Source organism: Meles meles, chromosome 4 (assembly GCF_922984935.1).
Source record: "Meles meles chromosome 4, mMelMel3.1 paternal haplotype, whole genome shotgun sequence".
Taxonomy (NCBI): Eukaryota; Metazoa; Chordata; class Mammalia; order Carnivora; family Mustelidae; genus Meles; species Meles meles.
Genome location: NC_060069.1, coordinates 93,093,907 through 93,110,600, shown reverse-complemented (window position 1 = coordinate 93,110,600; position 16,694 = coordinate 93,093,907). Strand labels below are relative to the sequence as shown.

The 16,694-nt window shown below is 41.9% G+C and overlaps 1 protein-coding gene across 1 annotated transcript in view; it reads right to left on the bottom strand.

Annotated features, from left to right (window-relative positions):
• Positions 1–2,661: 2,661 nt before the first annotated feature.
• Positions 2,662–16,694, bottom strand: part of SLC9A9 (solute carrier family 9 member A9) — a 540,987-nt gene continuing 526,954 nt past the window's right edge. Inside the window, exons 15-16 of the mRNA XM_046003499.1 lie at positions 5,628–5,733; positions 2,662–4,281 (exon numbers count right to left, since the gene is read on the bottom strand). Coding sequence (XP_045859455.1) covers positions 4,054–4,281; positions 5,628–5,733 — 334 coding nt within the window. The 3' untranslated portion in view covers positions 2,662–4,053. The remainder of the gene's footprint in view (positions 4,282–5,627; positions 5,734–16,694) is intronic.

The window sequence follows — 16,694 nt, the reverse complement described above, 5'->3', positions numbered from 1 at the left end:
CCATATTTCTATATTTGAAAGTAAAGTTTTTGTTTCTCATACATTGATAAGAATTCTTTGCATGTTTTGAAGAATAATCCTTAATCTGATATACACAGGCATACACACACATTTTGTACATATGTGTGTGCCTGTATTTCTCCAAGTTTGTCTTAAAATTTTGTTTATTGTCTTTGTCATGAGAAATTTCCATTGGTCCTCACTACTTAGTGAGTGACAGCCCATTTATTCTCAGCCCATATTACAACGTCATTTTTTAATAAATGAAATTTCTAACTATATTCATGAGTCTGTGTCTGTAGTTTGTAGTAGATTTTTGTGATTTCTTTTCTTTTCTTTTTTTTTTTTTTAAAGATTTTATTTATTTATTTGTCAGAGAGAGAGAACATAGGCAGTCAGATTGGTAGGCAGAGGCAAAGGGAGAAGCGGGCTCCCCGCTGAGCAAGGAGCGCAATGCAGGTCTCAATCCCAGGACCCAAGGATCATGACCTGAGCTGAAGGCAGCTGCTTAACCGACTGAGCCACCCAGGTGTCCTCTGATTTCTTTTCTTATTTCTGGGTGAATACCATACAATTTTGGTCACTATAGCTTTCCCGTATGTTTTGGTATCTTATAAGGAGTCTACTGTTTTTTAGAAGTTCTGTCTTCTTCTACTAGTTATTTGACGGATGGGACAGAGTCGTATTTGTCTTTGAATTTTAAAGACGTTTTACATGGTTTGCGCCCATGTGTGTTGGGTGATGCAGAGGATTAAACCCAGAAGCTACGGGCACTATTGATGCTACACTTTATATTCTAAAGGTCTCAGAGATCATGGTGAAAATAACACATTTTCTGGTTTTTATTCCACTTCTTATCATAGTTCAGTACTTCAGTGAGTTATTTCATAGGACTCTTATTATTATTTAATTTGTTTTTGAATAAATAATTCATCTATAGCGTACAAAACCCCAAAGGTACAGAAGTGATAAATTAAGTCTCCCCTCAGTTCTTTTTTTCTTCCAATTTCTTCTTTAATCTTCTAGAATGGCAGCATACCATGCACTCTGTTCTGCACCTTGCTATTTTTATTTAGCAATATATCCTGGAGATCATTCTCCACGTGATGCTCTAGCATGAGATGGCCGTGCTGTGTTTTATTTAAACAGGAAGGCAATTAAAGGTGTTTCAGTAAATACTCATTATATGTATAATAGTCTCAAATATCTAGAATAAAAGTTCTGCACATGAAATTAGTGGGTCAGAGGGCATTTGAATTTTCAGCTTTGATTTATATCATCAAATTGCTCTCCAAGAACGTTTTAGAAACTTCATGAATGAAGACCTTCATGGCATTTGGCCACTGATGCTTCTGACTTGCTCAGACATGTACTGAGTACCAGGGGGACACTACAGAGGGGCTAGCTGGGTGCCTGACAGTGAGTGGAATGTGTGTGTATGTGTGTGTGTGTGTGTGTGTGTGTGTGTGTGTGTGTGTGTGTGTGATGTACACATGGTAAGGGGCTCAAAGAAAAACCATCAGTCAATTAATTAATTAGGCTCCTCTTTAAAGTTCTAATAATGAGGGCAAGCATTAGTGACTTGAATAAAGCTTTACATTTATTATTCATTAGAAACTGGCAGTAAATAATAGGTTTGAATTTCACAGTCCTCATGCTGCTAATCAAAGCACAAAATCTTAAGATCGTAAATTATTACCCCTCACAACAGAAGCATAAAGGGAATTTGGTTTTATGAATTGCTAACTGGGACACTAGCTAGCCTCTCTCTGGGTCTTGGGCTGATTTAGAGGGAAGGAGGCTGGTGATTACATCTTGAAACTAGAGCACGCAGATTGAAGAGGGCACAATTTCCTCAGACTCACAATGTTTTACCTACCTGGAGTCAGGGGGATAAGTGGCCTGACCCAGATTAAACAGCCCCTCATTACTCTTCTTGGTAATGGTTCATGATGTTCAGCTGGAAAGAGTTTTTTCTAGGGGGCTTTCCTGTGGGCAGGAAGTTGTTTGTGCCCTGTCCTCTTAGTGAGTTGCTGCTGGCTTCAGATTGGGTACCTTCTGCTCCCCACCCTTCTCATTTCCATCTCATAGGTCGTATTTCTCTCCCTTCTCTCCACTCCTGCCCTCACTAATGTTTGTTTGTTCTGAGAGGATCTTCTCTTTCCCTGGTGTGTCTTTCTACCAACACACACACACACACGCACACACACACACATCCCTCAAGTTCTCATCTCTTCCTTTAACATGATAAGGGCAGAAACAAGATGAATCCCTATCCTTTGACTTTCCTCTTTCTTCTCCTCCAGAACTCCCTCCCTCTGTTTTTGAAGCTCTTCATGATTTCTGGTCACCTGCAAGTGTGAAAGGAGGAGGCTGTCCCACTCTGCTTGACTTGGCTCTCCCATCTCTGGCCGCCATGTTCCCCAAGCCCAATGGCGCTCTCTTTCGTTCCTTCGGTGGGTTGGCATGCCAGCCCCCCGGGCTCTTCCCAGGCCACAGAACCCTTGCACCTCCCTTATCTTATCTCTCAGTGCCCACTTTATCTGGCATTTCAAGTATAAAGGCTTCGAACTGCCAATTGGCACGGGCAGAGAAAATGTCTTTAAATAAAGCATTGGCCAACACAATCATACTTTATAACAAAAGTTTATTAGGATTAAGTCACGTTAGAAAACTTCATGCTTTGCCATTTGCCATGTTCACCTGGAATGACCATATTATACGTAGCTGAGTATAAAACAAGTTGTGCCCTGTACTATTTGGAAAGTAAGAAAATCGATGTACATAGCAGTGTGCCTGACACCACCATGGTTAATAGCCTAACAACTGGTTAGCAAAGCGTGTGTTACCTCTGGGGTCTGGGCCTGAGGAAGACATCATTCCCTACCTCCTTCAGAAGTAGACCCATCATAGCCTGGGCACCGAACACTGGAGCCTGCTTTTTTGGTCTCTAATATTAACATCTGTATTTCAAGAGAAGCTAGGCTTGAGGTATCTTTATGGCTTACAAGGCACAGGTCATGCAGCTGAATTAAAAGCTATTGTGTTGGTCTGTCTGTCATGGGCCACGAGCCACCTTTGGGAAGAGGAGTCCTGACGCTGCGTCCTTGACTCCTCAGTGGTCTACACATCATGAGCTCTGCTCGTTTAGGTTCTGCTTCTGCTCATCAGCTGTGAGAGCTGGAACTGGGGGACAGGGAGGGACTCCTGCACTGACTCCTGTCATGTGGTGACCAACCTCTACTGCAGAATCTCATTACTCAGCATGTACAGGGAGCTGCCACAGGGCCAAGAAGTGATTCAGATGCAAGCAGGGACAGGAAGGCTCATTCTTTAGACAAATTATAATATGGGAAAAGGAAACAGCTTTCTCTGGAAGGGGTCCTATCAAGGTGGAGAGCAGTTGTAACCAACCCCTTCCCTTAATAGGAGAAGTGGCTTGAAAAGAACGTCAAGGAGAACAGTGGGTCACCACCCAGCATGGGTTCCGCGAAGCCAACAACAGTGGTATTGATCTCTTGCATGGGCTTTGCAAATAGCCTTGAAGTCATTAAGAGCAAGTCAGAGTCTAGGTCTTTGTAATACAAAAATTTCATTTACTAAATAGCTGGGCATTTCCTTCAGCTTAGGAGCCCACATGTTTATGCTCAGAAACTTTTTCCTGATTACTCTTCCTAACAAAGGGAATAAAATTCGAATTCAGAGCAAAGGGCCTGGAGAGCTACAGACAGAAAAAAACACCTTTGGCCCCAGCACTCTGTTCCATCCTTGCAGCAGCTAGACTCCCGACTCCCTCCCTTTTCCACCCTTCCCACCCCAGCCTCCACCCAGTTCACTAATAAAAATAGCTGTTGTCAAAAACTTAAATTCAGTTGCATAATATAGACAGATAACAATAAATTCTCACTTCTTCAGGCACCAGAGGATATTTGTGACAAAGTTTGGATTCTCCTACTGCATGGCCCAGCCTCTCGGACACATGGTCTCCCCAGCTTGGCTCATAGTCCTCTGTGAGCCCCGCATGACTTGGGATTACATCTGCACCATCCACTGTTAGTTCAGCTGGGACTGACCCGGGGTCTGCTCAAGCTTGAGTTCGTAGCCTCCTAGGCCGAGGTCCCCCTCGTAAATGTTGTCCTTGCTCAGAGTCTGCGGGGAAGCTTTCTGGTCTAGCCCCAGGCCCGCAGGAGGGCTGCAGGGCAAGGTGGCTTGCTCCTGGTAACTCATGGCCAGTTCGTCCTGATTCACAATGCATTCCACATCTTCCTCTTTGAGCTGTTCCTGGAATTTGGGAAAAGAGAGAAGTCACTTCAGGATGAGGAAAACAAGAGCTGTCCTCTAGTGTAAGAATGGAGGGTGCTTGTTTTCCGTTCTTAATGGCCCTGTCTTGCCAAGGCTGAGGTTCCGCGGCAGTGGGCACAGCCTTTCTGTGGCTGGGCGTGTGGTGGAGCATTTCCCATGGAAGACCTGGCCCAAGGACGTAGCCACGTGAGGCCTCCAGGCCTGATGTGAAAGCTGGTAGAGAGCACGTGCTCACCGAATGCCTCCTTGGGTTAAGGGAGATAAAATAAAATTTGGTGGATTTCTTGAACTGGTATCTATCCAGGTTGAGAGGAGGTAGGATTTAGAGGAGACACTTTAGTGCACGGAATGATTCTCAGCACTGGTTTTGTAATACTTGTGCCCATCACTAAATTCTCAAAACACAGTTTCTGTTGTATTTTATTTGAGAAGTGTGTCCTCACGGCATGTTTCCTGGGATGAGTGTCACAAAGCTGAACATGGTTGGAAGTCATGATAGCAGATAATGGCAGAAACGAACTAGATCTGGCCAACATACCTCTCCTCAGACAGAGCTTTCCTTGAAGGAAAGAATTATTATCTCCACTCTTCTTTCACTGGCTTCAGGAAGACCGTAAAAAATTACTCACAGAAGGAACCCTGGGTAGGTGACCAAGGTCAGTGGTTTCCACCATTAGGCTGTACCAGAATCACTTGGAAGATTCACTGAAACACAGATGCTGGGCCCCAAGCTCAGGGTTCTGAGGTGAGGGTAGGGGATGGGGGGCTGATACTTCACATTTCTAGCAAGTTCCCAAGTGATACCGAGGCTGCTGGTCCAGAAACACACTTTGGAGAAACACTGCCTTAGGCTGTTGTGTCCAGAGCACATCTGAGATGCATTTTTCTCTGTTTATGCAAGGGGGTGGGTAGCTGGACAACCTCTAAGGGTGCCCCAAACTCCAAGATTTTGCTCCTCTCCAATTCCTGACCCTGGTTTGTTGCTAATGATTCTAATTGCTTCTCAGCATTTTAAAAATTCCACTACCTTGAGCTATAAAGCACAGGCCTAATACTTAAAACCTCAAACCACAGCAGTTTGTGGGGATATATTACTTCTTTTACATTTTCTCAATTCGTTTTATGGTTAAAAATATTGGTAACAATAAAAAACTGCATTTTTAAAAGAATAAGCCCACATAGGCAGCATCTGAAAAGAAAAGAGAAATACCTCTTGGTGCCATGAATTTTAAAATGCTTCCTCCTCAGGCTGGGGTCTAATAGCTCTGAGGTTCTTGGGCTCATCAGTAGGCACCAAGCCTGTCCCGCTCAGCGGAGATACTCACCCCGTAGGCCTGAGGACTGGTGAGCAGCCTGGAAATTGGACCACACCATTCAGGTAACGTTGTGGTCAGCGGAGGACCCGCGTGGGTTAAAATTGGTTTCAGATATCTGCAAGGCCTGTTAAGGAATACTTGCCAAAAGGAAGTTAGAATTTCGTTTCCCACCCAGCACAAAGCTTTGCATGCAGCAAAAGAGACAGTTCTGTTCACCTTTAAATCCCCTACTCCTTCATTCGGGAGGAAATTTGGCCTGCCAAAATTGCTGTTTATAATCTTTGCTCCACACACTTTTCCAGCCCTCCCGGTAGCCTTTAATCAAACAGAAATGGGGACTGGGCCAGCCGACCCCAGAGAGAGGGGTAAATGTTCCTCTTCTCCTCCCCTCCCTCCCTGAATGTCTCATCTGTTTGAGAATGCATTTCTTAAGAATTATCTTAAACAATAGCAGAAAGGATTTTGTTTTCTTAAAACTGCACACATAGCTTAAACCACTAGTAATTTTCACAAAGAAGCAAGAGGTATTTCATAAAATGTTCAGTCATTTTAGAACTGGGTAGTGAACATAGATTGTTTTCCAACATAGTTTATTTTCACTATTCAACGCGGTCGCTTTATACTTCATCCATCAACGTGTCTGTATACAAAAGTCCGTAAATCAGCTGGTGCCAGGTTCATTCTATTGTCTAGCACCTGTCTTTCTTATCTCTCCATCCCCGAGTGCTCTAACAAGTTAAGAGAAAGCCCTGTTAATCTAAAGCTGTTATGCTTCCCTCCCATCTAGCAATAGTGAAACCCCTAGAGGCTGCCTTGGGTTGTCTCACTATTTCTTTCTTCCTTTCTTTTTTTTTCTCAAAAGAAAGTAGTGGAATTATTTCACCATTCCATCAGACACAACTTTTAAGCCTTGTATTATTTCCTGGGCTGGAGAATATTCACCTCATCAACTTTCTGAAAAGCTATAATAAATAGGGAAAGGGAAAAAATGGGAAGCAGTTAACATTGGTCAGGTTGTGAAGATCCGAGGTCACTCCCGGGTGCTGAGGGCGTGAGGAGATCTTGGAGATGGCTTGACTGGAGCACATGGAGAGCTGGCCACGGCTCTGTTGTTCCTGGGATGCCCCGAGCACGGGAGGACAGATTATAGCCAACTAATACGATTTTTCTGAGGATAAATGGCTAAGAAAGGTTGAGTTGAATATTGATCTCTTGGGTCTAAGTTATTAGACTGAGGGGACCATGAAAAGAGTGGGAATGGCATGAAATAAAGTTAAAAAATAATCTTGTGTTTTACTCTTTCATTTGTCCCTTCATACGTTCCTTCAAAATCATGTTTTGGTTTTTGTTTTATATTCCAAACTAATGAGGCATCTGCATGAGGTAATGGACAATTGCGTTTAGAATGGAAAGCTCTCTTGTCTCCAGACTGTGGTCTCCTTGAGAAGATCCATTCACCTGGGTATAATGTTTGGCACATTTTACATGTTCAAGAAATAGTTGATGAATTAATGAAAACAATAGACTCAGAGAGAGGAAAAGAATTGCTCACTGGAACCCAGCCAGATAGTTAATGGCAGAGCTGGGCCTGGGATCAAGGACGTTTCCATCACATGGGACATCTTTCTTCTGTTACAGGGATACTGAGTAACAGGTCTTGTCTGATTGGACATCTGATTTGGAATTGAGGAATCAGTGATTTTCAGAGTCCTTTATTGCTGAGCAATGTCTGGAAAGTGGCCAGATCTCCAGGGTTACCTAAATTATTAAAGAATAAGAAAACTCTTTTGATGTACAAAAAAACCCAACTGCTGATTTTGCAAAATGTGTTATTTTTTTCATCAGGTTCTAGTATATGTTTGGGGAGGGAGAGTCCCCATTGGGTATTTTTGGTGCAGCTAATTTTGCTTCTCTAATAAGCTAGAAATGTATTGAGATGAAATGTGAAGCTCTGGGGGAAAAAAAAACAATGACTTTTTCCCATCCAAAGGGCATAGATTTGGGAATAGCAGTTTGATTCAGGAGATGTAAGTAAAAGCTAGAACTCTACCCAGGGTTTAACATGCATGCAACAAGGAAGACAATTAATAGATGCCATTTTCTCCTTTGGCCTGAGTTATCAGAAGGTCCAGAGCTAAATTTAGTGCTTAACTGAACTAACGTCCAAAACTCCTGGTAATGTTGATTTCTTCCTCTCTTTTGTTTGTTAGTTTTTGTTTTAAATCATGTTTTACCCATTGTAAGTTGCCAAAACTGATGAGTACACAGCTTGCTCATGTCTATGCTTCCTATGACATAGTCCTACATAGACTGGAGAGATGCAAAAACCCCAAGCAAAGATCCAGCTCCACAAATGAATGTCTGCCTCTTCAAGGGGACTAAGCCCCATTGCCCCTACCATGGGCTGAACTTTGGGATTCTTCCCCAATTCATATGTTGAACCCCTAACCTCCAATGTGATTGTATTTTGGTTGGGGGGGAGACTTTGGGAGGTAATTAGGGTTAGATGAGGTCATGGAGGGGGGCCCATGATGAGATTACTGCCCTAATAAGAAGAGATACCAGAGTTTGTTTGCTCTCTCTCCACATGTCTACAACGAAGAAGTCAAGTGAGCCTATAGGGAGATGGTGACCCTCTTCAAGCCCAGAGGAGAGTTCTCACCAGAACCCAGTCATATCAGCACCCTGATCTCAGACTTTCAGCCTCTAGAACTGGGAGGAAATCAACATCTGTTGTGTAAGCCACCTGGTCTATGCTATGTTGTTATGGCAGCTTGGGCAGACGAGCACACTCCGTCTCTCTGGCCCTCTTTAAAAATCTCTGAGAGCCCCAAAGAGCTGTGTTCTTTTTCTCCTTCTCCTTCTTCTTCTTCTTCCTCTCCTCCTCCTCCTTCTTCTAAAGATTTTATTTATTTATTTGACAAAGAGATAGAGAGAACACAAGTAGGCAAAGAGGCAGGGAGAGGGAGAAACAGGCTCTCCACTGAGCAGGGAGTCTGATGAGGGACTCCATCCCAGGAACCTGGAATCATGAACTGAGCTGAAGGCAGCTACTTAACCGACTGAGACACCCAGGTGCCCCTGAAGAGCTATGTTCTATTTTGGCTTTCTCTAAACTCGCTTCATCATGAAGATCATCTTGGACATTTGTTAAAAATTCAGATTTCCAAGTCCTCTGCTGGAGATTCTGATTTGGCAGGTCTAGGAAGTGGCCTGAGACTCTGTCTTTTATAGAGTCTATATTTTCAGTGCCCCAGGTGACTGGTGATTAGGCAAGGATGGAACACAATGCTCTCTCTCTGGAGTGGTGCCCAACACAGGAGATTCACAAATTTTAAATAGGAAGAAAAAGAGCATGGTCTCTTATGTTCACAAAGCCATCATGTTTAGGGTGAGGGCAGGTATAAGATAAGGTCATTTGGCCCTGAAACCAGGTCTGTCTAATGTAATGGACACTGCCAAATGTTCCATCTTGTCTGGGGGAATGGGTCAGATAGTTGGCTCAAAATGATGAAGCCTTGATGATGTTACACCTGAGTGAATTAGTGAAGCATCGTGTCTGGGCTTGTGTAGGAAGACTGTGCCTACTGGGAGCATTTGCATGTGTTTGTATGTATAAGCTTGATACATGGTCTTGTTATTTGGATAAAGTATTCATCACTTCATGGCTGTGCAAAGAACAAAAGTGTATTTATCTCTGTATAGGCTTTTCAAGAATATACCCTGGACTCTTCCATTTAGAAAGCATTTCTATATGTCTTATTTTCTCCTTACATCTGTAGGTGAGAATTATAGTCCCATTTTGCAGATCAAGGAATGTGTAAACAGATGGCTTTTCAACTCTCTTCTTTTTTTTAAAGATTTATTTATTTATTTGAGAGAGAAAGCATGTGGGAGGGGCAGAGAGGGAGAATGAGAATCTTAGGTAGACTCCCTGCTGAGCGTGGAGCCTGATACAGGGCTTGATCTTAGGAGCCTGAAGCTGAAACTAAGTTGGGATGCTTAACCAACTGAAACACATAGGTGCCCCTATTCTAATCTCCTCTCACCTGCTTTTCCAGGGTGCATTTAGCTTTCAGTGCTGGCTTGCCACCAGATGATCAGGGATCAATGGCAGATGGGTGGGGAAGAATAAGTACACCCTGTAGTGGAAGCCAGCCTTGCCCTCCAAGACCATACGTTCCTGCAGAAAACCAGGTCCCACTTGCTGTTGACTTGCTGAGTCCCCACACGGTTGTTTACACAGCATCCTTGGACAAAACTAGCAGAGGACACACAACATTTCATGCACCCTCTCACTCTTCAGTTCCAATACACAAATCACACGCTTTCTGCTTTGTTTCTCAGGAAATGTGGCCTAGTAAATTGAGTGTGTTTTCCTTCTTTCCTGCGCATAGATCAGATTTTGTAATTGAACACTCACTCTTGCCATTTTGGGTAGATCCTTGCAGAGCCATACTGTGGAGCTGGGGCTTAGGATTCAGGTTGGAGGAAGGCTTTAAGAGTCCAAACAAGAAGCCTTCTTCTTTGAGCCGTTTTATCCCTCTGTTCCCTCTGCTTCGAGGGTGGACTTCCAAATTTGCACCAGGCACTTGCAGAGAACGTAGGAATAAGATCCTGCCTTTGCAGCAGCCACTCTATTTCAAGAACAAGCCTATCAAGATGGCACCTCCTCCTAGGCGATCCATGAAGTTATGGTTTAAAAATAAGAAGGCAGAAACCCTCTATTCCATACACAGATGGACATACGCTTCTTCACTTGACAATCCTAACCTTCACCATCTTAAAGGAAACTACTCTCGACAACTGCTGGGGCAGAAAGGGAGCAGCAAATGCCAGAATTAACACCTGATGGGTAAGTGGAACTGCCTGGAGGAAGGACAGCTATCCCTTTAGCCTGGTCTCTGAGCTCTGCTATTCTTATGCCGATTTCGTGAAGGACCCTCATTTCCTGGCCAAGCTGGTGTGTCTCCCCCCCCCCCCCCACCCCAGGCTTCTCAGACCCACCAGGCTGAGCTGCTTCAGCTCCCTGACTGTTCTGTAGCGAGGTGTATGTATATGTCTGGTAGCATTTGTCACATGCCTAGAAGCTACTTGTTTACATCCCCACCTTCCTCTAAGCTCCTTGAGAGCAAGAACTTTATTATTATTTAACAAAATATTCATATTGTAGAATGAAAAAGGGATACATCAAACCTCACCAATCCAATGTACAGACTAGTGGATCATTATAAAGCAAGAAAATCACCCAGACCAGGAAACAGAACTTTGTTTCCCAGCCCCAAAGCCCCTTCTAAGTGTCTTGTCCTAATGCGGGCTCCACCCTCTCCACAAGGAGCTACTATCCTGATGTGTATACTAATCACTTCCTTGAGTTTATATATTACAGTTTTATTGCTCAAGTGTGCTTTCTTACACCGAACCTTAGTTCAGTCTTGCCTGCTTTTAAAAAATGTGTGATGCCTTTTAATCTGTAGATTCCTCCTTCACCCTTTTAATTTCTTTACAATTTACCTGCTGAAGGATGTGGACCATTTGACTGTGGAGTTTCCTATGGTCTGAACCTTGCTGATCCCAAGCTCTCCTGTGCAGCCCAGCATGGTTTCTTCACTTGCTATTTCCTGTAAACTGCCAGTTGCATCTAGATATTAGATCCGATTCGGCTTCTCTTCAAGACTCTGGCAAGACTAAGGAAGGTATGTCATCTCCCATTGTGCCTCTTTGTGTGATGTGAGCAGCCATGAGCGTGTAATACCAATAACTTTTTGCTCACCAGGGACGGCAAATAGTGAAATTCTAATTACTTATATCACATACTAATCATATATATTATTATGTATTATATTGCTATGATATTACTATAGTATTTGTACATATGATTTTATTAGGTAATACTTTTATAAAGACATTTTTCATTTATTCTATTGTGATATTTAGTGGCATAGTCAATATGAGAAAGACAAGATAAATACTTGATGTATTCCATCCATTTACCAGTTTTCCAGTTGATTTGTTATCATCCTCTGAAAATGATTGATTCTTTGTCTAAATATCATTAAAGGGCAATGAATTTAAATGAATTTGATTGCAATTATTATCATCGTTGAAGCTCAAACTGACCCATCTGTGGTCAGTGGGAGTCTTTCAAGTTTGGCTCCTGAGTGTTATTGACGATGTCGGGATCTTTGATAGCTTCTCTGTCATCTGTATGACAACTTGTTCTAGGCTCATCTTGAACATTGCCTGTTTCAGACCTCAAACCAACTATTTCTCCAAAATTCTCTGATTTCTTTTAGTGAGAAATGGTGTTTTACAGCGAACTCTGGGTGCCAAGAGTGGCGATACCCACTGGTAAATGTTCAACAACTGAGTCTTTTTTTTAAAGCTGGATTTGTAGCACTTCCCAGTTTCCATGGTATAAACACTTTCATTATGGCTGATTTCGATAGATCAACATGAAGTCACTGAATGTGGAGTTGGGACGAGATGTGAACAATCTGCTCTCACCAGCTAGTGCAGACCAGCTTCATCATGCCACTAGTTACGTATCTCCTGAGTTACTATGGATACTTCCAGTTCACGTTCAAGAATTTTGGATTCTCAAGGACATAAGGAATGATAGAATTGGAATAGTCTATAAGTACTCATTTGTTTTATCCTTTATTAAATATATAGTAGTCTCAGAATAATAATAATAATGATAATACTGATAGTACCACCATAAAAAGTTACATAATACATTAAAAAACTTTTACATATCCTCCTTATATTCTAACTTCCATCAAAAAAACCGCTATTGCACAACTACATGTATTTATACTGTATTTACATTGTCAGATCATATAGACATTACGTTCTGCACCCTCTCTCTTAGCTCTTGTTTAGTCCAGGCTCCCTGGGTAAGTGTATACTTAATACTAACCCTCCAGCCTTATGTCAATGCTTTTTCAGTCATTTTGATTGTCTGAAGTTTGTTCTTTAGTAGACGCTCAGGAAGGATTCATGGAAAAATTCTTGAGTCCTTGCAGATTGATAACAATTTGTGCCCTTTATACTTTGAAAGTCTATTTTTCTGGAAATAAAATTATTGGCTTATACCTTTCTTTATTTGATTATTTTACATCCATTTCTAGTTTATTTTGACATGATTAGTTGCTCTTGAAAAGTATAATGAAAATGTAACTTTCTTTCCTTTATAAATCAGATGGGCTTTTTCCCCTAGATGCCAAAAGGACTTTTCTTTAAAGTGCATTAATTTCACTAAAGTTTTTCTGATGTTGGTTGTTCTAGATAGTCTCAGGTATATGGTGTGCTCTTTCAATGTATAGTTGCAAATGTCCTAATTGTGTCTATTTCCTTGCTTTGCTTTTTTTCTTCAGGGACTCCTATTTTCTGGATGTCTGATTTTAGCCTGTTTTCAATATTTGTCACTTTTCCTTGAATCCTTTTTATCTTTTTATTCATTTCTTTCTGATTTAAAACTTTTTTCTTTCTTTTTATCTGCTGCTTCTTTTAAGGTATTATCCACTGTGTTTATTTGCTTTTTTATTTCTTCTAATTTACTATTTATTTCTGATATAAATCTTTTTCTTCATTTCAAATTATTTTCAGAGTTTTTTTTTCTACTTCTGATTTATGTCATCATTTTTGTAATGTTTTAACTTGTTTTATTATAATATAATTATACTTTTGAACTACTTCTGGCATACGTTCACTGTAGTGATGTTATTCTGCTTTTTATCCTCTTTTTTTCTTTCAGTAACTCTCTATGAGATTTGACTTTTGTCTTTTTCTGGTTTTTTTTTTTTTCAGTGTAAAATTAGTTTTCTTATACTGATTGAAGGAGGCAGTGTTCAGGAAAGCTTTTTTTTTTTTTTTTCCAATCTCATACGATTCTCTCTTCCCTTGTTTTTGTACAGTGATAAGCATGGTGGCTTGCACACTGGGCTTTCCTGACCTGTTCTCCTCCTCAGCTGATCTGGACCTTGTCTTCCCTTTAGCACTATCTTTGTCCAGCTCAATTTGGATTCCACTCCAGGTAACTACTCCTGGATACAGACCTCCCTGATAGGGAGCCCTGGTGGATCCATTCTGAGAGCTCTCAACAGTTCTAGCCCTTCAGTCCTTCTTACTGGGACTTTTCATTGACTCTTAGTAGAGAGGGCAACCCCTTTCACTCCCTGCTCCGACTTGAGTTTCAGAGATGTTTATCAGATTAGCCCACCTACCCTTTTCAGGAAATATTACTGACTACTTAGGAATACTCCTGTTTTCAGGTCCATCAGATACTGCCCTATTGCTTCCTTTTTCTCCCTTCATGGACACTTATGTTGATGGTAGTTTGTCTCTACTAACTTATACTTTGGAGTTCGTGAGAAAACTAGCCCCTAGTTTTGTTTTAAATGTGTCCATGGATTTTGGTTTTATGATTATCTATTATTATTATCTATTATTATTTGCCTATTTTTATGTAGGGATTTGGAGAGACTGGAAGACTGCTGTTGATGCCACTGTCATCTTCCCAGAATGGAGAAGTGGTTCTTCACCTTCCCTGGCCTTGGACTGGGTGCTCTGAAAAATTGCCCATATACTCATCATTTGCATGAATTTCACATGACATTTCAGAGACTTCTTAGATGCCTTCAAGTACATCCATGCTCCCCTAGAGGTCCTAAGCTAGGAAACTCTGGTCAGGAGCGATTAAGTATTAAGGATGAGGGCAGACTAAAGGCTGATTAAAAAGTGGTGTACTTGCTACCCTGTTTGTACTGGGAGCTGGTTTTGTCAGTGATATCTCTGAGACCTACCTATCAAATGTTAAGATAATTCTATTGGGCTCCTTGTTTCCAGACAGACAATCCAGAGACAGAGAAAGGGCATGGAATTTGTTGGAAAGGTTAAAGGAAAGATGACAGTGGCAGGATACCAAAGCAACCAACTTAAGTAGGACAAGTAGACATCAGATAAACAAGGGGGGAATGTTGGAATCATGAGGCTGGAGGAAACCTGAGAGTTCATTTGATCCACAGCCTCAGATCTTAACAGAGTAGAGAGTCTAAACCTAGAGTTTCTCTAGGTATGGTCACCTGAGCATCTGCAGCAGAATTTCCTGGTTTGCTTGTTAAAATGCAGATTCCCAGGCTCCAAAACCTGACCCTCTTGGGTGGGAGTTCTAGTAATCTGAATTTTACCAGTTGCCTGAAAATCACTGGTCTAAATGATGCAGAGAAGTATGGCATCTGGTCTCTTGAAGGATTCTGGGTGTGGAGGTGCCCCATCTTTGAGCTGCACAGTACAACAATAACAACAATGATAATGATAATATCACCTTTGCTCTGACTGCTCTAGCTTCTCCTCCTACTATTGTGTCCTCAAGACTTGTCCCTTTGAACACAGGCGATCAACAGATTTCCAGGAATTTTTGCTGCCTGTCACATGCAGTTGAGATCCACTTGTGCCGTATGGAATGCTACATTTGGCTCAAGTTGTTTTGAGAGAAAACAGTTCTGGAGAAAATTGCTGCCACTACTCACATCGAGTGCGTCTTGGCTTCTGGTGGCCCCTGATTATAGGAACTGCCAGACACACTCTGAGAGCTCACAGTGATTTGACAACAGACCATTATAAGTTACCTCCCTGGGAGTGTGTTGGAGAACTGGGCTTTGAGAAGTAACTCTGCTCCAACATTCCAAGCCTCCACTCTGGTTTGGAGGGAAATTTCTATTTGATTTCTTCCTCCAACACTGATTGGATGTAGTCTTATGAATGCTGGAGCCTCAGCTGGCTACCCCAGAATTCACATTTAACACACAGGTGGTCAGCCCTGCCCAAGCCCTTTCTGGCTCACTCAGTACCCCAGGAGGCCAGACCCTTCCCCTCCACTCCCAGAAAGTACGTGCCTGAGGGGGACTGAGCTCCATGTGCACAGGGGCAGGGATTCCATGAGGGATGCGTAATTGTGCTCATCTACCTCTGGGGGAAGAAGAAACAGTCCTTTCTGTATCGGTCACTGCAGCGTGGAGCCTGGGGGTCAGGACTCCCAGAGCATGAATTTAAAGTGGAAACTACCTTCAGTACTTTCATGGGGTGGGGTATAACAGACAACAAACACAGATGACTGAGGTTCTGGCTGCTGTGACTGCTTCAGTTTGAGCAGAAATCTCCAACTCTTTATGTTCTCGATATTCTCATTTCTAAGGAGGCACATGGTGCTATGTTAGCTCTGGTTAGGTAACTACTTCGATATTGCAATTACCTTGTGTATTTGTGTCCCAGGACTGCCATAACAAAGTACCACGAACTGGGTGGCTTAAAACAACAGGAATTTTTTGTTTCACAGTCCTGGAGGCTAGAAGTCTGAGATCAAGTTACTGGCAGGGTTGGTTCTTCTGAGGGCTCAGCCCATGCGTCTCTCCTAGCTTCTGGTGAGAGTCAGCAATTCTGGGTTTTCCTTGGCTCGTAGTGCATTCCTCCAACCTCTAATTCCACCTTCCCATACTGTTTTCCCTGTGTCTTCACAGGACCAAAGTCTTCTCATAAGCAAACCAGTGATACTGGATCAGGGAGCCACCCCATTCCAATATGACTTCACCTTAATTAATTGCATCTACAGTGAACCTATTTCCAAATTAGGTTACATTTTGAAGTACTGGGGGTTGAAATTTCAATAATTTTTTAAATTGAATTATTTTCAAAATAATTCAGCCTATAGTTTCTTTCTTCTTCTGAAAAATCCCAAGTCTTCTATTTATTAAAAAAAATTTTTTTGTAGTAGTTAAAAAGACAGGCTAGGTGTGAATCATAACTTTGCTACTTATTATCTATGAGTGGGCAAATTTCCTAAGCTCTCTGAGCCTCATTTTTGTCATCCCTAAAATAGAAATAGCTTATAATAGTGACCTCATAGGGAAGAGGATTAAGTGCGATGAAAATAGATACAATTTTTAGCACAGTTTCAGGCACATAATAAGCACTCAATAAATATTAGTTAACATTATTTGTTTTTTTTCACTGCGTCCCTTAAGGAGTTTTATAAGTATTAGAAATATATTTCAAACATCCCCAAGTCAGTTTACT